Raw genomic sequence first — 25,883 nt, 5'->3', positions numbered from 1 at the left:
AATGGAAAAATTCATGGGTTGCGATAAAGACAGTTTAATAGGTAAAGCAAAAGCTGTGCTTACAAGCAAAGCAAAATACTTCCCATCAGTGGGAACATGTTTAGCCGCCTCCAGGAAAGCATCACACATAATGGTTACCTAGGAAGGCAAATGCCATCACTCCAAACAACCCCCTTCCTTCTTCCCCAAGCTTTTATTGCTGAGCATGGCATTGTATGGTATGGAATATCCCTTGGGTCACTTGGGGTCAGCTGTCCCAGCTGTGTCCCCTCTCAACTGCTTGTGCACCCCCAGCCTGCTCACTGGCAGGGCAGTGTGAGGAGCAGAAGAGGCCTAGATGCCGTGCAAGCGCTGCTCAGCAACAGCTGAAGCATCTCTGTGTTGTCAACACTGCTTTCAGCACAAATCCAAAACACAGCCCTGTACAAGCTACTATGAAGAGACTTAACTCTATCCCAGCCAAAAACCAGTACAGTGTTAGCAAAAAGGACTTGCCTGCATTTTCTTCTACTTCATGCATGGGTACTGGAAAGAAGGAAGCAGATGTACACACAGTTATCTTCAGTCATTCCTCCATATTGCCATAATGCTTGCTGCAAATGACTCCAAAAGTCGCTCAGGTGCTTATCTGATCTTTGCCTCCCTTCCTGAACTCTTTCCCAGATAACATCAGTTTGTCCTGCAGCCTTTATTGCCAGCACCAGATTATGGCAAGCTGTTTCACATGCAGCTCGGTCATTTGCATTGTTACCCTGACAGTAAATTACTCTGAAAACCGCTGTTTTCCAAGGACTAATTGTTGGACTTTAACAATGTGCAATGGAGCCAATTTAAAGATGCTTTTGAATTTATTTGGGAAGTTACATCTTTGCAATTTGCCAAGCACAAGCTTCTTAATTGCATGTACTGAGAGCTTCTTAAAACCATCCCAAGCAATTTCCTGGAGAAACAAACTAATTAAATGAAATTGCTTGCTTTGGCTCTTCAGTCACAAGCCCCTTGAAACTTTAACCTCTTTAGAACCTGCACACTGGATTTTCTTATCAAACCCAGAATGATTATTTCAAATCAGTACTAACAATAATCTGCACAGTTTTCTATTAGAAAAGCCCAAGAATCACTACAAACTTTTTTTCCTAAATAAAATCTTTAAAATTTGCATTTAACAGTGTTAAAAGACAAGAAAATACAAGACAAGAAGCTAGGAAATTAATTGTACGATCTGTGATTGTGAAACTGTAAAGAAGAAACAGCTGAAATGTGTAACTTTTGTTCTGATGTGAAATGTTACTGATTTTCTGCTAATAAATACTGACCCATGTTCCTGTGTTGCACCATCTTTCCTTCTGCTTCCCTAGCACAGACCTGTCTAAAGGGGATGTCTCTTAATGCCCAGCAAAAGCAGAACAGCAATTGACAAATTCTGTTTTGCACTCAAACATCTGTCACTATCACAAGTTATCAAAAAAACTCTCCCAAAGATCTATAGTTATAGACATAGATACAGGCGTAAAAAAAAAATAAAAATAATTCCTTTAATTATAATAAGATTGGAAGTCTACACCAGTCTAAATCCCATAAGAAGTCCAGGTACTACAATAATGGTAGATAGAAAACTGGAGTCCTTTCCCATTCTAAAATCTCCACTGTGCTAAGTGGCCTTGTGACACCAAATAACCCTGAAAGAAAAGACTTTGTGTTTCCAGTTGCTCCAGTGATCCCAGACCTGGATATGAAGAAAGAATTCAACACTGCAAGGAATAAAGATGTCTCAAGTTGGGTAAGTATATTCTAAAAGCCACCCACCACCCAGGTTTCTAAACACATCTGTTGTGTTAATTCTGCCAGTTCTCCCCTTCTCACTCGTTGAAGAGAGTAGGCCAAAAAGGATGGGTTGCCTTAATGAATGGATTACTAGAGACAGCCAAATGACCATGACTCCAACATGGCAGAGTCTTGGGAAATCTGAATTGGGTAGTAGGGGTGGTAACTTTGAAGGAGCAGGAAGGATAACAACTTTATCCCAAAAAAACCAGTTATGTCCTCAGTTTCCTGTGGTCTTCATAGTGGTTAGCAAGTCCTAGCTCTTCAGGTCAGTCTTCTGAGCAATGAGCCTAAATGACCCTCCTATGCTCTGACCAAAGCCTAATTCCCTCAGCCTCAGCAGAACCCATTTGCTGAGAAGACTGTTTGCCATCCTGCTGCTAGTTAGGAGTGGGGGTATAGCCCTGTGCTGGATCCTTCATATTAAAGAAATTTGCTGTGCTCTGGAAAATTTTGGAAGATGAAAAACCCCAACAAATGAATTATTGGTATGTAGGGGATAACTGGGCATATGACCATCATAAAGAGGATGGTCAAAAATGAGTACAAAAACCTCAAGGAAGAACTTTAGCTGCAGTAATTGTGAGTAATTTAACCAAGGCACCTGCAGAGCCCAGTCTCTGCACCATCTCACATTCCTCCCTCTGCAATTTTAATAACGAATTGGCAGCCAGTGTGTTTGTGGACCAAGCCGCCTCTATCATCTGCAACTATTTAAAGGATCACATTCCTGGCTGACAAGGAGAAAATTTGAAAAACTTGTACAATATGTAGATGATTTGTTACTGGCCAGCAAGACATGCAAAGGTTGTTTGAAAGATACTACTTGTCAGTGGACTGCTTTAGCAGAAAAAGCTGACCATGCATCTCTTTCTAAGATTCAGCTGTGTTAGCAGGAAGCAAAATATTTAGGATTCATATTAAAAGACGGGCAAAGATTAGTAGATCCAGAAGGGGTGCAGGCTATTGTAGAAATACCTTGACCAGTAACAACGGAAAAACTGCGAGGATTTTTAGGTGCAGTAGGATACTGCAGGCTGTGGATACAGGGGCTAGGGGCGTTAAGTAAGCCATTGATAGAAGCTACCAAGGCAAACGAAGTGGAGCCTGTATGGGGTCCAGAGAGAGAAAAGGCTTTCCAAGCTATAAAAGGAGTTTTAGCTTCTGCTCCCGGATTACTCCCAAATCCTTTGAGCTATTCGTGCGTGAGAACAAAGGAGCAGCCAGCGGCGTCCTGCCTCACAAGGCAGACCCACACCGCCACCCTGTGGCTAAAGCAAGAAACAGCAACTGCCACAAAAAAGGCGTAGAGTCACCCGACAACTGTGTATGGTATGGCCTGCACGAATTGCTTCTTAAACATTGATTGTTAAACAACATGCTACATAAGCACTGTCCCCCACAAAGAGCACATCGTTATGCATTCATGATTTTAAATGCTGTTAATATTACTTTAAAAAGATGTAACGTTTGAATCCAGCAAGTTTACTACCAGTTCCCTCTGATGGTGAGCCACACCATTACTGTGCTAAGGTAGTGTTTCAACTCCAACCACCTATGAGAAGATCTGTGAGATCAACCTCTAGAGAACTCTAACCCTTTTCACCGATGGATCTCCATACTGTGTAAATGGAAGATGACACATGGGCAAACAACAGTGGTGAGAAACTCAAAAGGTACTTAAAACAGAACCTTTACAAGGCTTGGTGAGTGCCCAAGGGGCTGCATTAAGAGCATTAGCAAGCTATTAAGAGCAGCCCCAACCTTAACACATCCCTGCTGGTCTCACCTGCAAATCTCACTTCCACAGTTCCAAAGATGAAGGAGTTACAAGGGAGTTTGGATCTCACATACTAGCTGAGTGTGCGACAACCACCCAAAGTCAGGAAAAGCCTTTGGACCAGGGTTCCACACGCCTGGCAAGACACTCAGCCAGGACAGCTGACCCATGAACTCCAGAAAGAACAGAGGCATGGACTTCACTGTTGGGGTACCCTTGACCCCCTTTCACAGTCGTGGGTGTGGTGGAGGTGGCAGAGCAAAATCCTGTGTCCACTCCACCGAGATGAGTGAGGAAGGTGGTGCTTCACCTTGTAGTGAGCAGCCTGGCTGTGGCACCTGGCAGCTCGCCCACCACTCTGTTAAGGACCCAACATGGGGGCCAAGGTCCTCAGGACCCCATGCACAGGGATGGTATTGGGACCAGCCACCAAGCACTCTACCCTTCTCACAGCAGTGCTTGGCAGATGCCTAGCAGGGAAGACGGTGGTGTGAACCCCAGTTGTGGCTGGCAGACAAGAACGTTGACTGTGTGGTAGCATGGTGACACCAGGTTCAGAGTGACATCACCTGACATGACCTCATGTTCTGGGGCACCAACACACCCTACAAAAACAGGGGATCGAGGGACACCAAGCAGCCGCAACAGGATGTCTGAGGCACCAGGGCCAGGATCTTGGGACACTAAAGGAGGGGAGCCCTTCTGCCTGCCTGGCTTTGGTAGCAAGACACCTCACAGCAGTGTCCCAGGGGCTGTAAGGAGACACTGCCTATGCCTTCTTTAGCTCAACTACTGTATCCCTTATTCTGACCGAATTCCTCTTTCTTCTTTATTTTTTTTTAATATGCTGAAATACAATTTTAGGGTGGTTTTGTTTTTCAGATGTGTTTGCCTCTGGGTTGTTAAGCACGCTGGCAGTAAGGGGCAAGCCCTGTGGCTGGAGGCTCCTAGCTCTGTCTCCAGCAGGTGCCCCACAGTGCAGCAGCAAGGGCTGTCTGGTGGGGAGAGGTACTCCTTTTACTCCCAGGTAAATGGCAGGAGTAACTATGACTCTCTTAAAACAGGATCATAGTTGCTAACTGGGCTTAGCTGCAGAGGTCACACCTCCTCATGATCCTGCCAGATGGCCCTTGAGGGGTAATAACTGAGCTGACCTTCTGCCCCATTCTGGGTTATAGTCACTACCCACCCTATCGAGTGGCTTCACCAACCAATTCATAGTATTTAATTAGGCAAAATAAATTTCTGGCTTCAATTAATATTCATTGCCTGAAACCTTTGCCCATGGGTATCATTGGGCTCAGCCAACAGCTCTAGAGGCAGTGCTGCCTGGCTTATGCTTGTCCTCAATTTAATTGGACAACATGTGTAAACCAATATGAATAAATTACATACCGGTTGCCACACAAACAAGTCTCAGTGACTTGAAAGATAATTTGGTCAGTACAACTATCTCTGGCTGCATAATACCTGTGGAAGAGGGACTGAATTTCATTTGATTGGAGTTTATCAACTCAGAAATTGATGGTTCAAAACGGTGTCTCCCTTCCACTGAGGAAGGCTGCTTAGCCAGGGCTTCCAGAGGTATAGGAGGCTGGGAGAGACAGAGGGGAGATGGGGGGGCTGGAGGTGGTTGCAGAGCACATGAGCTGCTGTATGTGTCCCTGCAGCAGCTGCAAAGCCACCGGACAACAGCGGTGGTGACGATGGCAGCCACTTAAACATGGCTGTCCACATGGTGGAGGTGACATTTTCATCCACTAATGGTTTCTGGGAGAGGCTCACAGTTGCTCTTTGGGCAGGGAGAGAGGAGCATCTTTGATTTAAAGAATCAGTCACCAATATTCGAGTGAGCAGAGGTTACCTTTATTCGGCAGTGCTGGGTGCCTGGGGGATCGCTCCAAAGTCATGCACCCCAAGGGAACGTTTCAGCCCCCTCTTTATACAAGTCACTCATGTATATTCATTAACTTTCTGGGAACTCATTAACATATCTCACACCTGGACAATTAGCACACTCCCATTCAAGGACCTAGTACATCTTCAAGTTAACAACATTAACATAACTTGTGCCTGGACAATTAGCACACTCCCTATTTCACCCATTCAAGGATTTAGTACATCCTCAAGTCAACAATAAGGGTCTCCTTAGATAAACATGAGCACACCGTTCCATAAATAAATCATATATAGCCCATTATTCATTCTCCCCCTTTTCTAACAACTATTGTAAATTCTTTTACAACTATAAAAAAATCACTATGCCCTACGATCATTCTTCGACAGCACCAAACAAAACATTGAAGAAATACACATATTAGTATTCCTAAAACTAGTACAATGAGTATTGTAACAAAAGCATGCTTTAATCATCATGTAAAATCTGAAACCTGTTACATATCTTATGGATATCTGTTTCAATTTGATTACTCTGATCTACGTATACATCCAGTAATCATTCCATCCATCAGATTGGGAACAAGTGTTTTGCCCTGGGTTTCCAGGACATGCTCTCCCTGTCTTGCTTCGAGCTTTCCAACGACAGTTATTATCACTTTTATATATATCACTTTTAATAAATATTGTGGTGGTTAGGCTTAATATTTGTAAATCAAATCTGGGACCCAACTCGTATGTTTTATTATCAAATAGGCAATATCCTTCACCATAGTCTGGCTCTTTCCAAAAGTCTGGCCAGGTAGTCCATTTGTCATCAAGATAATTCCAGTTTTGGGAGGCCACCCCATACAGGGGTGTTATCAAGACTCCTTTAGGAAGAGAGGTACATATCCAGCATTCCTTAGCTTTCGTAGCATTAACAATCATTTGCAATGTTTGAAGACTGGTATTGTTTACCCATGCTTCAGTTTCTAATATCTCTAGAACAGTTACAATTAAGATCAGAATAACTTTACACAAATGTCCCTGATCCTTTTTTGACAGTCCATTGTGTCTCCGGAGATTTCTTTACGATCTAAAGAACCGTAGTCCCATGGGTCCTGCCAGGGTGACAGCCCATGATTTCTCAGGAGCCTTCTTTATCCGAGAGTAGTGAATCCAGGCTGGTTGCTCTCTTATCTTGACGGCGGTGAAGGTTGCCAGCAGCACCTGATAGGGTCCTTCCCACTTCTCTTCCAAAGGTTTCCCTGAAAATGTCTTTATATACACATAGTCACCAGATTTAAAGGAACGGACTGGTTGATCCAACCCTCTGGCCCTTGTTCCCAATACTTGTTTATTTATAACTTTTAATTCTCCCTGGAGGGTCTTCACATATTCACACAAATATCCCTCCCCTAACTGCCTTAAATCTTCTCTGGCAAATTGTAACTGGTATGGTCTCCCATATAATATTTCAAAAGAGCTCAAATTCTCCTTTGTTCGTATTCTTTAGTTCATACTCTTAATTTAGGTTTAGTTCATATTCTTAATAATGCCAAGGGAAGAGACTGTGGCCAAGTTAGATTTGTCTCTTGTCCTATTTTCGCTATCTGTTGTTTAATTAAGTGGTTTACTTTTCCGCTTGCTTGAGGCCTGTAAGAGGTGTGTAATTGCCAATCTATTCCCAATACCATACTCACTTGTATTATTTTGGCACAAAAAAAGGGTAATAGCCCTATTTGATTGCCTTAAGACTTGGGAAGCTAAAAGCTTCCTTTAGGTTGTCTTCAGATTTGGGGAATTCCTAGAATGTAACAACTGAAATAGCGCTCTGTGTCTTGTTTGTTCTATATGTTGTCTTGTTACATGTTCAAAATTGGAGTTGGAAGAAAAAAAATAATATTCTGGTAATTCTAGGCAAATAGCTGAAAACTTATCACTCTGCTTAAGGCCAGAAAAAAATTAGAATCTGTTTTTTGGCAATTGTTCATTGAAACAACTTATTTGGCGTTGAACTTCAGTGAAAAGAATTTGTTACAGTTGTGGGAGCTGCTGGTCACCAGGAAAACATCCTGAAACCTTTAAAGTACAAACTAAGAAAACAGATAAGAGCGCCAAATTCACCAAAATCTTTGTTGGGATGAGATTTGTTAGAACATCTAAACGTTTAAAGAAGGAGAAATGCAACCAAAAGTTAAAAATTATCAATTACTTGAAATCTTGAGCTTATCTTTAATTCAACAGAAAAGTGGAAAAGAGGGCCTCCCTGAAGTAAAAGAAATCTCTAACCGGGTATATCTGGGAATAAATTCCAGGTAAGGCGAAAAAGCATTTTTACCTGCTACAGTAAAAATGATAAGCGGGAGGCCTGCCTAGTTCAGGTAAAACAATATCCCTTGGTCAGCAGGGCTGGGGGGGATATTGGCATAAAAACTGAAATAAAATACACTCTGTAGTCGTTCTACTAATGTAAATCTGTGTGTTTTGCCATGACAGTGACTTGTTACGGGATGCGCAGATGAAACTCTGCTTTGACAACGAAGTACAAGGAATAAGGTTGGTCAGGTGCCTCCTACCACAATCAAGGGTAAGACTGGGTTGGCCTCTGTGTTTGCCACCAAGAAGGATCTTGAGCTCCACAGTTGGCTGCAACCCCGCAGGCGTTGAGTGGTGGGAACATGTGCCATGCCAGACCTTGATGTGAGGAATGGCCCCCGCTGTTATAAGAGGGTCATCCAGGAAGGAAGAACATAAGATGACCCATTGAGGCACAGATTTGGAAATTGGAAACCGCCTGGCCGACCATGAGGCTAGATGAGCAGCAGAGAAAGTAGGAAAGGAGGAACTATGCTTAATACCAGACGGTAAAATCCAAACTCTAAGTACAGATGAGGAGCCAAATTATTCTAAAGGAGACCTAAAGTTAATTCAGGACATGAATGGTAAAATTAAATAAGTGGGCTTATTTGGCAGATGGCCGTATAGTGGTACCATCCAATTTAATATGGACCACAGCCCTAACAGAACATAATAAGAGTCATTGGGGAGCTGATATGTTATATAAAAGCCTAAATCAGAAATTGATAGGGTGAAACTTATATACTGTAGTAAAACAACGTAATAATCCCAATGTAGCAAACAGAATAAAACTAGGGAACATTAGTAGAGGAAATTATCCAGGACAACAGTGGCAAGTTGATTTTTCCGAACTCCCAAGAAAAGGGGGGTACCGATATGTATTAGTTATGACTGGTATGTTTTCAGGTTGGCTAGAAACTTCCCCTTGTCGAACAAATAAAACAAGAGAGGTAACAAAGGGATCGTTAAATGAAATTATCCCCCACTTTGGGGTTCCGGCAACAATCTTGTCAGATAGAGGCTCACACTTTTGTGCCAAAATAATACTGTATGGGGTGGCCTCCCAAAACTGGAATTATCTCGATGACAAATGGACTACCTGGCCAGACTTTTGGAAAAAGCCAGACTATGGTGGAGGATATTGCCTATTTGATAATAAAACATACGAGTTGGGTCCCAGATTTGATTTACAAATATTAAGCCTAACCACCACAATATTTATTAAAAGTGATATATATAAAAGTGATAATAACTGTCGTTGGAAAGCTCGAAGCAAGACAGGGAGAGCATGTCCTGGAAACTCGGGGCAAAACACTTGTTCCCAATCTGATGGATGGAATGATTAAACAGACATCCATGAGATATGGAACAAGGTGCAGATCCTGCATGAAATTACTAAAGACAATTTATCATGGAGTTTTAAAGTTATATGAGACAAACTGACTTCGTGGTTACCTAATTTGGAATGGTTAAAACATGCTTTTATTATAATACTTATTGTAATAGTTTTAGGAATATTGTGTGTATTACTTCAATGTTTTTTTTGGTGCTGTCGAAGAATGATCATAAGGCATAATGATTTTTTTGTAGTTGCAAAATGATTTGCAAAAGTTACTAGAAAAGGGGGGAATGAATGGTGAATGATGTGCCACTTATCTAAAGGATGATGTACTTATGTTTATCTAAAAGTTGGGAAACGTCCAAGGACCCTTATTGCTAACATGACGGATGTGCTAATTGCTAAGTCCTTGGATCTGTCATCTTTAAAAAGGCTATCTGGTCCCAAGTTCCTGTTGTTTATACAACATGGCAAAGACAAGGAATTAAATCATGGTCACTAGCTTAGTGAGATATGTAAATGAGTTCCCGGAATTGTAATGAATATGTAAACTATTTCCCAGAAAGTTAATGAATAGGTCTGAGTTGCTGTATAAAGAGGGGACTGAAAAATCCCCTCAGGGTGCATGACTTTGGTGGAGCGATCCCCCATGCACCCAGCGCTGCTGAATAAAGATAACCTCCGCTCACTCGAATATTGGTGAATGATTCTTTAAATCAATCTAGTTGAAGATACCCTTGCTTCCTGCTGGGGGCTGGACTAGGGCACCTTTAAAGGTCCCTTCCAGCACAAACCATTCTACGATTCTGTAAACTACCACTGTCATTCCAGCCACTGTGTATTCATATATACTTGAGGAAGTCAAAGTTCTTCATGACTGAAATTTTACTCTGAAAGTTCTGAATTGCCTTGAAATTCTCAAGAGCTCTTCTCCAAAACATCCCTTCCAGAGATACTGATATTCAGGTCCTGGACCCAACACTGTACCTGAGGTTGTTTTACAGCAGGGCAGCAAAGTTTTGTAGAACAAGTGAGGCCGAGAGACTGCCCAGACACATTCTCCTCCATGTTCTCCCAGACCCATGTGGCAGCACCTTCAGAGAACACTTTTCTATTCGTTCCCGATAGTTCTAAACATCTCTAACAAAATTTCACCAGTGTCCTCCCCCCTGAAGCAGTGCTGCTGTTACCACAGATAGCAATGCAAAGATGTTCAAAGGAAATGGTCTGAAACACTTGGAAGCTAAAGGTCACAATAAGCAGGAAGAGAAAATACTTTACCATGTACATGAGACTGCTGGAAACTTTCTGCCGGTGCAAAGTGGAAATTTTCAGCTACCTGCAGGAGACAGTAATCTTTCATTAAAAGGCCTGAATCTATATAAACAAAGCAGTCATACCGGCAGTTGGATTTTCAAATTTTTGTTTGAATAAGATAGACAATAAGCAACTCATTGTCATGGGTGACAATACCAGCAAATATTGTCCTAAAAGATACGAATTTCCCCTCTTCCTCACAGGCAGTCATGTGGAAAGCCATAATCACATACCGATGTTGACAACAACTGTTCTACGCAGAGTATTTTAGCGGACGTAAAAATAAGAAGAAGGAATCAAGTCTATGGGAGGGAACTAACTGCTGCTGTAGGAAATATCAAAAGGTATCACAGAAACGGAGTGGAGAAAGTAACTGGGAGGGTGAGCAGGCAGGGTAAGAAAACCCTTAATACAATAAACAACAGTGGTCCTATGTATGCATCCATGAAAACAAGCCGTGTTCAAAAATAAAGCACTAAACCTACCTACCACCAAAAAAACCCCCACACTCCAAAATCCCCCAAAAGACAAAGGTTATTCAAATTTTAACCTTGAACATGAAAAGGATATGGATATTAGGTGTCAGTCCTCCCTGACACTCGCTAGCAATCATACACACCCTCCCCTGGAAGATTTCAATGCATCAAGCTCACACGCTACATTACACCTTTGAATGTCCGTGCAAACCTATCGCATATGTTAACTGCAGACCCGATGAGAATGGAGATGTGCAAAAGTCCAAGTGCCTAACAAGGGCCCCCAGAAATTTCCCTAGTGACACCCACGCACCCTCGGACCCTTGCTACCCACAGCACTCCCCTTTGAATCTTTCCTGCTCACCACACTTTGTGGCACAGGGTCCTGTAACGGTTCAGCACCCATGATGATGTTCAAAACACGATGTCTGGCTTCATGAGCAAAAGGGTGGGGTGTGTTTGGTTTTGGTTTTGTTTTTCCGAAATAAAAAATGTTGCCTCCAGGAATAGTACACAAAGATGTAAAAAAACCTCCAGATTTTGAAATAAAGTAGTAAAAAAAAAAATTACCCTGGGCCTGACTGCTAGAATGTACTTGGGTACGTAACCTGCACATCCCAGTGTTTTGAGCTCGGTAACCTGCCAAATGACAGGGTAGTTACATAGTCATCTGGCCTATCTTGTACTACATTTTCATACACCAGTTGCAAAAAACATCTCTTTAAGCATCTTCAACCTTGACAACTCCAATAGTCTTGCTTCCACTGGTTTTCTAAAGAAGGGAACATTTCACTCCCTCCAGCACCTCTGCTGACAAGTTGTTGGTTACTGTTATCTCCAGCACCTGCTGGTGGTCTCTGTTGAGACTAGAAGGGCAGATGGGACAACCTCAAAGAAGCTGCCTCTCCCCCTCCAGAAACCTCAGTAAAAAGACTCACTAGCTAGATGGTAGAAAAAGCTAAGCTTCTCCAGCCAGCCCACCTCATGAAATAGAGAACTAGCCCCTTCCCACCCTTTTCCTGACCCTCCTAGTGAACCCCTCTACAGGCACAAGTACCTTGCTGAGCCCAGGGGTTATTACAGTCCTGTGAACACTTAAAGTTGGAAAAAAAGCAGAATGCCCTGACTGTGCCTTCTGACGCTCATCACCACCATGCAACAGGCTCACGGCAAAACCCATCTCTCACCTTGTTGACCTCCAGGAAACCGTACACTCGGCAGCCCTCGTTCTTCTGCTCTTCCATTTTCTGGCTAAATCCTTCCCTCTTGCACTGCTCTACGCTATCCGGGTTCTCGAAGGCCCAGCCTCATCACCTGTATGCTTCTCTGACATCGTCACAAGTATTGCAGCACCTGCAAGAGCACAAACATCATCTTATCATCTTTACAGAGATAAAGAGACACTCCAGCTCAGGACTCAAATCCCCGGTGGATTTTATTTCAAAGCAGCAAACTTCAGAAACTGGACACTGAAAGGTGGTCTAATGCTCCTGAAGGCGCTTGAGTTTCCTGACGTACTTTTTGAGATTTTGGCAAGAGGACGCAAGCTGTTTTAATGCAGCACTTAATTCTGAAGAGGGCTTTAGTTGTCCATTCAGACAGCCAAGTCCATTCTTGGCAAATAAATTTGCTGCAGAAATGACGTTTGTTTCTGTGAGAAGTCTCCCACAGTTCTGAGCAGCTTGGAACTTCCCCATGTGAGCAAAGCATCTACCTGTTTCTATTCCTCCCTTCCTCCGTTTTTAGGGAAAGACTGCCAACATCGGAGGCAAGGTTAATGGCAAACTTTCTTCATTGCTCTTCTACCTCTGGACTCACCAGAGTCTCTATCACGCTCACCAGAAAAAACAACTGTCTGTCTCTGCTCCATGTTGTGCCGGACAAAACAAAAAGTTGAAGGCTGGAATCATGAATCCCTCAAGATGGAAACACCTCTGAGGAAGGATGCAACTTGACAGACATGACAAACTAAGTTACTACAGAGACAATAATAGCAAAGGATAGTCCAGAACCTGTGGACTATCACGAATCCATTCTTACACAAATTTGCAGGTAGAAGGAATGAGAAACACCGAATGACGCCCATCATTTGTCTGAGTGATGGGTGTCTGGTCTTTGCTCCCATAAGGATGCAAAGCCTGCAGCAGAAGCGAGAAGGCAAAGCCGTAACCGGGTTTTATTCCAAGACAGCTCACAGAACAGTGAAATAATTTACACAGCTCCCCTCTGGACACCAAGTAATCCCAGAAAAGGTTCTGTTTGCTAAGATACTATCTTTGTGCTACTGCCCTTAAACAGGCACACAGACAAAACAGACAACCTAACTGTGCACGCTCTTAACAATCGTGAGCGCAGCACAGGCGTACTAAAACACAACAGCTCTCACCATTCTCTGAACAGGTGCCCAGGAGGATTTCACTGTACGGACCTTCACAGACATTTTGGAAAAAAACGTCCAACACGTATGCCACATTAACTGTATCGATTCAAGCACTAAGAAGATGTGAAGGTTACCGAATGTCCTCTGACTCTGCCCCGTAACAGCTTTCACAGCGATCGGCATCCAAAGCATTTGGATCAAACACCTTTTCTTCTTCTTTCCCCAGTTCTAAGACAAGAGGATTCATAGTGACGAGGCACATCTAGAAACACTACCTTGTACTTCTGCTCTACGCACAGAAACTGTTCTACACATGAAGGAAATGATATTGTATCAGAATCTGCACATCCTGCACCCGAAGCTCACCTGAAAGAATGCACAGGGCCTGTTGAGCTGCAAAACAAGATCAAGAAGCAGAGTAGCATTTGCCATCTGAAGAACGCCCTCCATAGAAAGAACCAGCCACCTGTAAGCCTTGCCAGAGCGCCGATCAGATGTTACTTGCACAAAGGCTTCGTTAAAACTTTGTCTAAAGCAGACCCAAACAGCAAATTGCGACCGATACAGGACCTGTTACACAAACAACATTTTAAATAGCAGACAGCAGCGCATAGCGCATAATCCTGTCCCAAGATATGCAGGGAACACAGTTATATATTGCTGTGAAACTAGATCACAGTGGGAATCTCCCAAGTGGAAAACTGACACTCAGCTCTCCAGTACAACAATGCTGACAATGCACATACATTAACCACTGGCTTACTAGAAATCTCCAAGGAATTTCTATCTTTGTCATGATTTTACAATTCTGCAAGTGTCTGTGCCACCTGTGTGTTGAATGCGCAGCCACAGTACAGCTGGGGCACAAAAATGTTCTTAAATGCAGAAGGCTGCAGAGGGACTCTTAACCGAGGAGATGAGAGCTGGTGACAGCTGAAACCTGCCAAAGGGCAAGACATGCCTCCAGAAAACTCAAACAAGACCTTTGTTTTCCCAAAACCCAAAACAAATAAGAAAGGTCTGTAAACTTTGGAGTTCGGAATAAGCGAGCCAAGGAACTGCATGTCTAAAATTTTCAGAAACATGGGTTCTTATTGGAAGAGGCCCCTTAAAACCAGGCTGCTCCACTCACAAATCCTGAAGGACAGGACCAAGTCTGCTGGATTACAGAAGCCCTCTAAGGCTCACTGTCTAGGCACCGCCGCACTACGCTCTTACGAGCCTCGGAAAGGCGGCTTCTTGCATAACTAAGGCCGGGGCAGGTGATAAGTCAGACACTGCTGAGGGGACAAAATGTTATCGGGACCCTCTTTGTTGAGATTGGGAGGTATAACAGGCAGACAGAAGTGAGAGTATTTAAGACATCTGTATTAGCCACAGAAAAAAAAAGAGATTTTAATTAGGAAGTATGAAATATGCATGAAAATAAATAGTTAACGTCACTTTATGGTAGTTATGATCAAGCAAATAAAAAATTTTAGAAAAATGTACCCATTCTTAAACCACTGTATGAGACTTACTTTCTACAGCTTACAACATTCAAACAAGGTGAGAGTACAACTAAGAATTCAACCAGTATGGGTTTTGATCCTGTAATTACACTAAGAGATAGCGTCAGGAAGAATGCAGCTTAGTAATTCCTACGCTTTGTCAAAGCCATGATTCCTGCCATTTGAAGAACACCTGTACAACACACGGAGTCTTTCAAGATACAGCAACTAGTAACAGCTTTCTGAATGTAATCGGTAGCTGCCTGTCGAGTCGTCTCAGAGAGCACCCAGAGGTACTGCACACAGCTTGGATACTATAAAGAAACTGCAGTACATAAAACCCCACATGCAAAGTTTCGTGCTGTTAACACGGTCCTCGACTTGCATGCAGATATGACACATGACGCCGGAAAACTCTGTCCATGTTAAAAGGAAACGAAACAGTAAAGAAAAATAAAAATTAAAAAAATTCAATCCTCTATCGCCATCCAGTGGAAATTAATGAGATGACATCCCAGCACAGAATGCAACCTACCATAGAAATCATTAAGCTATTAACTATTTGAATGTAACTATGATCAGGAAAAGCCTCCACATACTACTCCATAATATTTAGGTATGCTTTACTAAATTTAAGGTTAATGTTAAATAAAATGTATTTTTAACTAAGAAATTTAAAGTGCCGAAGCAGCTAAGTGGCAGAACCAGGCCCCGTCCCTAGCATAGCCCTAATCCAAGGCTGGTTTAAAACCCAGTCCAGTTAATCAGTGGGTGAACAGAGAAGCAACAGATGATCAATCTGTGGAAACAGGTGCTTTCAGAAACACAGGCGGTTTTGGAAAAATTGGTGCATGTGAATAGGAACTGCTCTTTCAAAGACTAAGCGCGCTTGAAGGAGCGTGTGAGTTAAAGCAGGCAGAAAGAAGATCACGATCCAAGGAGGAGCTTGGAACCGAGGCAGAGACTGGAACCGAGCAGGTGAATCAACTGGGACAGAGTCAGGTGATGGATTCACAGAACTGACAGGACCAAAAGAAACTCCTAAAAACTTCAGACATTGACTAATGATCTGGTAAGCGTATATAACCTACGCTGTATCCCTTGGTTCTCTGTCACCCACTGGGGTGGTGGCCCAGCTCTGAGTCATGACTAAAGCAAGCCCGGCGGTAACCACGTCTGTGTGGATTTTTCCTTTACCAGACAATACTGCTATAGTTGCCATTTAAATAACTGACTGAACATCAAGTGCTACTAACAGAAACTGATAATCATAGCGTTTCACAAAGGTGGGTGGACACTTCCAATCTAACTTGCCACACGTGTGGTGGAAATCAAACCAGCCATATCCTTTTTCCAGACAGCAGAAGAAATTGCTCGTTGCATGCAATGCAATTTGATCGCTTTCAAAATGCCTCTCCTGGATGAGACACTTTGCTCCCTGCAAGTTTCTCTTCCTCTCTGTCAATAATATAATGAGCGAGAGCAACCGGTTCAGACCTAGTAATCCCAGTGGAGACTGGCAACACAAGTAAGGCAGGAGGCCCATATGTGGAAACAGAGAATTGGGTACAAAAAAGCGGGCTTTGACCCCAGACATTACATTTGTCATGCCACAGCCTCTGAATACAGAAAGGCTGCTAAGTGACACAACAGTAAGAACGCTATCACCTCACTTCTGTGACACCAGGAGAAGGTCTCGTACCTACCCACTGTTCAGCTCTTGGCTTAGTTTAGCCTTTCAGCTTTAAGAACAGAAAAGTTAAATCTGAGTTACAACAAATCAGCAAGTTTAGTTCATGCCAATACACAAAACTACACCATCTCCCAGAACAGATAACAAGGACCTCACGTTTTAGAAAGACAAAGTCTTGCAGTATTACCGTTAAGACTGCAACACTACCAGAATCGTTCCCGGTTTGTATTGAAGCAGAACAGTAGGCCATAACATGTCAAAAAATACAGAGGAGAGGTTTATGTAGCCAAGGACCACTTACTCCAACTTGTAACTGATAAATCAACTGACATCTATTAATCAGGTAAGCATTAACGCACACAAAGCAAACATAGTAAGACACAAGTTTAGGCTTAAGGGTCAAGTCAGCGGAGCCTTCCCTGGAGAGAGGCTCTTTCCTCTAACCAGCTCGTCCCGTTTCTCAGCCTCCTAGGATTTAAAAATGCAACCAAAGTCAAGTTTTGCCAGAGCAGCTGCTTGATTTCTAGTAGGAAAAGCCTATTCACTCAGCAGCTTTGCTCCTGAAACGCATCAACGAGTCCTTGTCCCAGTTTCAGAGGGACCAGGCAAAGACTTGCCTCGCAAAAGTACCGAGTATAATGTATATACACACACACAGAGGAGCTTGTCTGATCTACCAGTGTAATAGACTTGTGTCCTATAAACTTTTCAATAGTTTGTGGTGTTTAAAACGCTGTGAATTCAGCCGTCCCTTGTTCCCATGAATCTCATAGCAGGCATACAGTAATGGAAAGACTATGAGAGCATCCATCCAAGAATGACAGAATAGCATCCTACCGTGTCTCTCTGCTTCTGGAGTCACACGATTGGCAGCTTTATCCAAGCGCTGTTTAAACGGCTTGTGCTCGACGTCCTGCTGAGGCTCTCCTGCTCCGTCCATGGCATCGATGCTCAAATCTGAAAGCAGCGAGCAAGGAAAGCGGTCTATGAACACACATTTGTTATGGCCTGTGGCAAGCCGAGGAAGTGAAAAGACAGAATCTTTCAGCCAGCAGGGTAAGAACGTGCCAAACCGGGAGAGCACGTACAGCTAGTGTCAAGTGACCGACAGGGAATAAAACACACGGTGCAGCACGCTAAACGGCCCTCCCAGGTACGGGGTTTGGTTTGGTGTTCAAGAAGGACAGTTTCCAACTTCCAAGAAAGCGTTACCCTGAAAGGTAGATGCGCTTAAGGCAAAAAGCCAAAAGCAAACCCCTCAAAGCCCAGAACCATTCTCAGGAACACAGGAGTTAAGCCTAAAATTGGTTGAAAACTGCCTCCTACCTCTTCCCCTACCACCTTTCCCCCTTCAACATCAGCACATTTCCTTGTGATCCCTTTTCACAAAAAACATTGAGGTCTGTCATATCGGCTTGGTGCCGAAGCACCACGATGCGCTTGCTGGCTACATGCTCTCTTAGAAGGCTCATAGCTTCTTCGCACACAACAGCCGAGGCTTCCAGCCTCTTCAGCCTTCCCACGCCCTGTGAAACATGAGGAAGGCAAACACCGATAACATCACAGGGGATCAGGAGGAAGTCAAGATGCACTACATTCAGAGCCCAACGCATTACCCAGAGGAACTACCACAGCAGAACAAGAGGCAGGAACGATCAGTAGACAGGCAGATAACATGCACGGCAGCGATACCCACGTCAGACTTGCAGGACGCTTCCACGCACTTCACCCCGCCACTTTGTTTTGAATTTAGTTAAAAGATAATCAGATTCTTAACGCTCATTCTGCTTTTAATAACTTCTGGAGAAAGGCTAACACGTGGCATTGCTATTACAGTCAGAATTCCAGTATAAAAATCACGGCAAAGCCGTGCCTTGTCAAGTGACTTCCAAAGCAGGCTCTGGAGCCTTTCAACGAGACAGTCAAATCTGGAGTCCCAAGGGAACCCTGTGCCAGCTCCGTCAGTACGGCCGAGCTCTCCGACAAAGCGCACCGCCGTACGGAAACGTCAAGCGGGTTTATACCTCGGGCTCCTTTACAGCCTCGGAAAACAATACTGCCCGGCCGGACGCGCGGCTCTAAGCGCCTAGCAGGCCCGGCTGCGTTACCACGAGGGACCGACAATTCCTCCCCGGCCGTTGCCCGAGCCGCAGCGCAGCACTCGGCAGCGGCGGGCACACGGAGCCTCGCGGGCCCTCGGCGGCTACAAAAGGGATCCCTCCGTAGTCAGCAGTCCGACTCGCAAGCACGAGGCACGCGTGGCGAAGTAACATCTCGAGCGACCTTCGGTTCCGCTCCCCTTGACTTGTCGACGGACGCTTCCGGACGAACCTAGGGACAAAGGGAAAACAAAAGACCCCCGTTTCGCTGGGAAGCAAACCAAAAGGCCTCTTCCCCTCGGCTGCTCCGGCCCCGGAGCTGACTGTCACGACACAAGATCAGCCAGACACCTGAGCTGCCGCTGCCTCCCAGCCCTCCCCGGCAGTTAAAAGGCTTGCGGAGAAAGCAGCAGTCGGGGGCGACGGCTGGGGATTCCGCTGCCGGCTGCCTTTTCTTGCTCTGGCCCGCTCGCAGGGGCGGGAAGAGGCTCCTGAGCCACACACACACACACACACACACACACACACACACACCCCGCGACAGCGTTACCGCAGGCCCCGAGGCAGCCTCTCTGCGGCCCGCGGGGGCCGGCAGCCCCAGCCGGCTGCCACGGCTCAGGCCAGCGGCTGGGGGAAAGACAAAGCCCCGCGCAGGGCTGCGGCGGCTGCCCGGGCAGCCCGCAGGCGGCGGCGGGTGGGCGGCGGGGCGGCGCGGGCCGACCCCTCTCCCGGGCGCCGCCGCCACGAGCGAGCACCGGGGCCGCCCTGCCTGCCGCCGCTCCTCGCCGAGGTAGCGGCGCGGCTCCGAGAGAAAAAAAAAAAAAAACAAAAAAAACAAACAAACAAAAAAAAAAAACAAACAAAAAAAAAAAACAAACAAAAAACCACCCACCCAGAAAAGGGCAGCCCCGTGAGGAGCCCGCTGACCACCGTCCCTGCCGGGGAGACGAGAACCGGCGGCAGCCCCGCCGGTCCCGGGCCGGGCCGCCCGCCTGCCTCAGCCCGCCCGCCGCCGGCACCAGGCGCACCCTGCCGCGGCCGAGCGCCGGGCCGCCACATCCCCCCCGACCGGGCCGCTGCCCGCCGGCCCCCGGCCGCCCTTCAGCCCGAGCGCGCCGCCGCACGTCCCGGCCCGAAAGTCTTCCGGGCTCCCGGCGAAGGCTCCGCACCTCCACGGCCGCTCCAGCGCGCCGCGCGGGCCGGGAGTGAACCCACCTTTCCCGGGCCGGATGCGCCATCTGCCCCTACGCACGAGGCCGGAAGCCCCGCCCCTAGGGGGTCAAAGCCGCTTCTGCGCATGCGCCGCCCTCAGTCGGCCAGAAAGGCTTCTGCGCATGCGCCAAACCCGGATTGCGTCATCGGCCCAGACGCAGGGGGCCGGAAGCCCCGCCCCTAAGGGTCAAAGCCGCTTCTGCGCATGCGCCGACCTTCCTTGGCCAGAAAGCCCTTCTGCGCATGCGCCAAAGCGGGATTGCGTCATCGGCCCAGACGCACGGGGCCGGAAGCCCCGCCCCTTCGGCGTCAAGCCGCGTCTGCGCATGCGCTGCCCTTACTCCGCCTGCGAGGCCGTGCTGCCACCTGGCGAAAAAAATTGGGTACTGCAGCCCGTCTAGCTAACGAGACTGCACAGTTTATTAGAGGCATGGCATCAAGAAGGGAACTCTGCCCACGGCCCGTTCGGAAGTTGCCTGGCTTCCCATCCCGGTGGATGAAGTTCTTACAGCGAACATTCTCGATTCCACTAGTCTAGAGAAAAAGAAAAAAAAAATAAAAAATAATAATCACTCGAGAGACCAGGCATACGCTTTTTTTTCCCCCCTTATAAAAACACTAGCAACAGTGCCTGAACGGGAAAAGGGGTCACGAAAGCTTTTATCGTAAAATGGAAGGGCACGAAAGAGAACAGAATTCGACAGACGATACGTAAACCTCTGCAGCTCTTTCCCCGTGCCTATCGGACATCGGTTTCCAAAAACTTTCTCGGGTGAGCGTCTTTTGTCTTTGAGCAGTGCAACAGACGCTTTGCAAACAGCACAAGTCTGCTTTTGAACCATCGTTTCAGACTTTGCAATCCCTTGAGATGGGGCGCTTTGTACTTGAGAGAAACAAAACCCACTCTGAGTCTTTCCTTTAACGATACAGGCCTATTCCCCTTTCCCTTAGAGAAACAACCTACTCGCTTCTGATCTCTCGAGGAATCTTAATACTCCCAACACACTGCGCCGTCAAGATCAACAAAGCAGTTTCCTACCACGTTGCCAGCGAGCGATAGGACCGTCTCGAGACGCAGTTTCCTCGGACAAAAACCCGAGCGATCTATCTTCAAGACTCGGTCCAAACGGCTCCGTCACCGTTCCGTCGCAGTCCCCTTCGGCTCCACACCACTGCCTTGTGGGAACGCCCCCTAGAAAAAAAGAAACGCTTTCATCAGGGTAACAAGCAGAATACAGCTCTAGCCTTGAGGACGGCTGGCACGCACACGGCCTGTATCGCCGCAGTCCCCTGAGCCGCAGCTCAGCGCGCGCCGACAGCGGTGACGGAGGACGCGCTGAAGGCGAAAAGCCGAAAGCCAACCCCCCCGAAGCCCAGAACCGTGCTCAGGCACCCAGGAGTTAAGCCTAAAACCGGTTGAAAGAGCTGCCTCCTACCTGTTCCCCGGCCACCTCTCCCCCTCCGAGGCCAGCACCTTTCCTCGCGATCCCTTTTCGCAAACAAAAGACGGACGCCTGCGGCCTCAGCTCGGTACCGAAGCACCACGATGCGCTTGCCGGCGGCGTGCTCTCTCACAAGGCTGACAGCTTCTCTGCACGCAACAGCCGAGGCCCTGTGAAAGGGGAGGAAGGCAAACACCGATCACGTCTCGCCGGGGTCAGGAGGGAGTCGGGGTGCGCTGCGGTCAGAGCCCAACGCCTTCCCCAGAGGAATTACCGGGCCACAACAAGAGGCAGGAGCGATCGGCAGACAGGCAGGTAACACGCACGGCAGCGATACCCACGGCAGACTGGCAGGACGCTTCCAGCCGCTTCACCCCGCCGCTTTGTTTCGAATTTCGTTAAAAGGCAATCCGATTCTTAAGGCTCACTCTGCTTTGAGGAGCTGCTGGAGAAAGGCTAACACGTGGCATTGGCGTTACCGTCGGAATTCCGGCGTAAAAATCACGGCAAAGCCGTGCCTTGTCAAGCGGCTTCCCAAGCAGGCTCTGGAGCCTTTCCACGAGACGGGCAAAGCCGGAGTCCCGCGGGAACCCTGTGCCAGCTCCGTCAGTAGGGCCCAGCTCTCCGACAAAGCGCACCGCCGTACGGAAACGTCAAGCGGGTTTATACCTCGGGCTCCTTTACAGCCTCGGAAAACAATACTGCCCGGCCGGACGCGCTGCTCTAAGCGCCTAGCAGGCCCGGCTGCGTTACCACGAGGGACCGACGATTCCTCCCCGGCCGTTGCCCGAGCCGCAGCGCAGCACTCGGCAGCGGCGGGCACACGGAGCCTCGCGGGCCCTCGGCGGCTACAAAAGGGATCCCTCCGTAGTCAGCAGTCCGACTCGCAAGCACGAGGCACGCGTGGCGAAGTAACATCTCGAGCGACCTTCGGTTCCGCTCCCCTTGACTTGTCGACGGACGCTTCCGGACGAACCTAGGGACAAAGGGAAAACAAAAGGCCCCGGTTTCGCGGGGAAGCAAACCAAAAGGCCTCTTCCCCTCGGCTGCTCCGGCCCCGGAGCTGACTGTCACGACACAAGATCAGCCAGACACCTGAGCTGCCGCTGCCTCCCAGCCCTCCCCGGCAGTTAAAAGGCTTGCGGAGAAAGCAGCAGTCGGGGGCGACGGCTGGGGATTCCGCTGCCGGCTGCCTTTTCTTGCTCTGGCCCGCTCGCAGGGGTGGGAAGAGGCTCCTGAGCCACAACACCCCCCCCCACCCCCCCACCCCCCCCCCCGCGACAGCGTTACCGCAGGCCCCGAGGCAGCCTCTCTGCGGCCCGCGGGGGCCGGCAGCCCCAGCCGCCTGCCACGGCTCAGGCCAGCGGCTGGGGGAAAGACAAAGCCCCGCGCAGGGCTGCGGCGGCTGCCCGGGCAGCCCGCAGGCGGCGGCGGGTGGGCGGCGGGGCGGCGCGGGCCGACCCCTCTCCCGGGCGCCGCCGCCACGAGCGAGCACCGGGGCCGCCCCGCCGCCGCTCCTCGCCGAGGTAGCGGCGCGGCTCCGAGAGAAAAAAAAAAAAAAAACAAAAAAAACAAACAAACAAAAAAAAAAAACAAACAAAAAACCACCCACCCAGAAAAGGGCAGCCCCGTGAGGAGCCCGCTGACCACCGTCCCTGCCGGGGAGACGAGAACCGGCGGCAGCCCCGCCGGTCCCGGGCCGGGCCGCCCGCCTGCCTCAGCCCGCCCGCCGCCGGCACCAGGCGCTCCCTGCCGCGGCCGAGCGCCGGGCCGCCACATCCCCCCCCCGACCGGGCCGCTGCCCGCCGGCCCCCGGCCGCCCTTCAGCCCGAGCGCGCCGCCGCACGTCCCGGCCCGAAAGTCTTCCGGGCTCCCGGCGAAGGCTCCGCACCTCCACGGCCGCTCCAGCGCGCCGCGCGGGCCGGGAGTGAACCCGCCTTTCCCGGGCCGGATGCGCCATCTGCCCCTACGCACGAGGCCGGAAGCCCCGCCCCTAGGGGGGTCAAAGCCGCTTCTGCGCATGCGCCGCCCTCGGTCGGCCAGAAAGGCTTCTGCGCATGCGCCAAAGCGGGATTGCGTCATCGGCCCAGACGCAGGGGGCCGGAAGCCCCGCCCCTAAGGGTCAAAGCCGCTTCTGCGCATGCGCCGACCTTCCTTGGCCAGAAAGCCCTTCTGCGCATGCGCCAAAGCGGGATTGCGTCATCGGCCCAGACGCACGGGGCCGGAAGCCCCGCCCCTTCGGCGTCAAGCCGCGTCTGCGCATGCGCTGCCCTTACTCCGCCTGCGAGGCCGTGCTGCCACCTGGCGAAAAAAATTGGGTACTGCAGCCCGTCTAGCTAACGAGACTGCACAGTTTATTAGAGGCATGGCATCAGGAAGGGAACTCTGCCCACGGCCCGTTCGGAAGTTGCCTGGCTTCCCATCCCGGTGGATGAAGTTCTTACAGCGAACATTCTCGATTCCACTAGTCTAGAGAAAAAGAAAAAAAAAATAAAAAATAATAATCACTCGAGAGACCAGGCATACGCTTTTTTTTCCCCCCTTATAAAAACACTAGCAACAGTGCCTGAACGGGAAAAGGGGTCACGAAAGCTTTTATCGTAAAATGGAAGGGCACGAAAGAGAACAGAATTCGACAGACGATACGTAAACCTCTGCAGCTCTTTCCCCGTGCCTATCGGACATCGGTTTCCAAAAACTTTCTCGGGTGAGCGTCTTTTGTCTTTGAGCAGTGCAACAGACGCTTTGCAAACAGCACAAGTCTGCTTTTGAACCATCGTTTCAGACTTTGCAATCCCTTGAGATGGGGCGCTTTGTACTTGAGAGAAACAAAACCCACTCTGAGTCTTTCCTTTAACGATACAGGCCTATTCCCCTTTCCCTTAGAGAAACAACCTACTCGCTTCTGATCTCTCGAGGAATCTTAATACTCCCAACACACTGCGCCGTCAAGATCAACAAAGCAGTTTCCTACCACGTTGCCAGCGAGCGATAGGACCGTCTCGAGACGCAGTTTCCTCGGACAAAAACCCGAGCGATCTATCTTCAAGACTCGGTCCAAACGGCTCCGTCACCGTTCCGTCGCAGTCCCCTTCGGCTCCACACCACTGCCTTGTGGGAACGCCCCCTAGAAAAAAAGAAACGCTTTCATCAGGGTAACAAGCAGAATACAGCTCTAGCCTTGAGGACGGCTGGCACGCACACGGCCTGTATCGCCGCAGTCCCCTGAGCCGCAGCTCAGCGCGCGCCGACAGCGGTGACGGAGGACGCGCTGAAGGCGAAAAGCCGAAAGCCAACCCCCCCGAAGCCCAGAACCGTGCTCAGGCACCCAGGAGTTAAGCCTAAAACCGGTTGAAAGAGCTGCCTCCTACCTGTTCCCCGGCCACCTCTCCCCCTCCGAGGCCAGCACCTTTCCTCGCGATCCCTTTTCGCAAACAAAAGACGGACGCCTGCGGCCTCAGCTCGGTACCGAAGCACCACGATGCGCTTGCCGGCGGCGTGCTCTCTCACAAGGCTGACAGCTTCTCTGCACGCAACAGCCGAGGCCCTGTGAAAGGGGAGGAAGGCAAACACCGATCACGTCTCGCCGGGGTCAGGAGGGAGTCGGGGTGCGCTGCGGTCAGAGCCCAACGCCTTCCCCAGAGGAATTACCGGGCCACAACAAGAGGCAGGAGCGATCGGCAGACAGGCAGGTAACACGCACGGCAGCGATATCCACGGCAGACTGGCAGGACGCTTCCAGCCGCTTCACCCCGCCGCTTTGTTTCGAATTTCGTTAAAAGGCAATCCGATTCTTAAGGCTCACTCTGCTTTGAGGAGCTGCTGGAGAAAGGCTAACACGTGGCATTGGCGTTACCGTCGGAATTCCGGCGTAAAAATCACGGCAAAGCCGTGCCTTGTCAAGCGGCTTCCCAAGCAGGCTCTGGAGCCTTTCCACGAGACGGGCAAAGCCGGAGTCCCGCGGGAACCCTGTGCCAGCTCCGTCAGTAGGGCCCAGCTCTCCGACAAAGCGCACCGCCGTACGGAAACGTCAAGCGGGTTTATACCTCGGGCTCCTTTACAGCCTCGGAAAACAATACTGCCCGGCCGGACGCGCTGCTTTAAGCGCCTAGCAGGCCCGGCTGCGTTACCACGAGGGACCGACGATTCCTCCCCGGCCGTTGCCCGAGCCGCAGCGCAGCACTCGGCAGCGGCGGGCACACGGAGCCTCGCGGGCCCTCGGCGGCTACAAAAGGGATCCCTCCGTAGTCAGCAGTCCGACTCGCAAGCACGAGGCACGCGTGGCGAAGTAACATCTCGAGCGACCTTCGGTTCCGCTCCCCTTGACTTGTCGACGGACGCTTCCGGACGAACCTAGGGACAAAGGGAAAACAAAAGGCCCCGGTTTCGCGGGGAAGCAAACCAAAAGGCCTCTTCCCCTCGGCTGCTCCGGCCCCGGAGCTGACTGTCACGACACAAGATCAGCCAGACACCTGAGCTGCCGCTGCCTCCCAGCCCTCCCCGGCAGTTAAAAGGCTTGCGGAGAAAGCAGCAGTCGGGGGCGACGGCTGGGGATTCCGCTGCCGGCTGCCTTTTCTTGCTCTGGCCCGCTC

General features: G+C 48.8%; 1 protein-coding gene across 16 annotated transcripts in view; it reads right to left on the bottom strand.

Annotated features, from left to right (window-relative positions):
* Positions 1–25,883, bottom strand: part of CACNA1S (calcium voltage-gated channel subunit alpha1 S) — a 147,558-nt gene that overhangs the window by 50,263 nt on the left and 71,412 nt on the right. For 3 of the 16 annotated variants that reach the window (XM_055728120.1, XM_055728119.1, XM_055728121.1), the window contains exons 1-4: positions 17,865–18,715; positions 17,376–17,495; positions 13,490–13,583; positions 12,163–12,328 (exon numbers count right to left, since the gene is read on the bottom strand). Coding sequence is in view for 11 of the 16 variants with exons in the window: in XM_055728112.1 (XP_055584087.1) it covers positions 12,163–12,219 (57 nt within the window). In the remaining 5 variants the exon portion in view is untranslated. The other 13 variants (XM_055728107.1, XM_055728118.1, XM_055728126.1 and 10 more) reach the window with 11 other exon arrangements.

This window comes from Falco cherrug, chromosome 16 (genome assembly GCF_023634085.1).
Source record: "Falco cherrug isolate bFalChe1 chromosome 16, bFalChe1.pri, whole genome shotgun sequence".
Taxonomy (NCBI): domain Eukaryota; kingdom Metazoa; phylum Chordata; class Aves; order Falconiformes; family Falconidae; genus Falco; species Falco cherrug.
The sequence above is the reverse complement of the archived record's forward strand: the minus strand, read 5'-3'. Positions and strand labels throughout refer to the sequence as shown.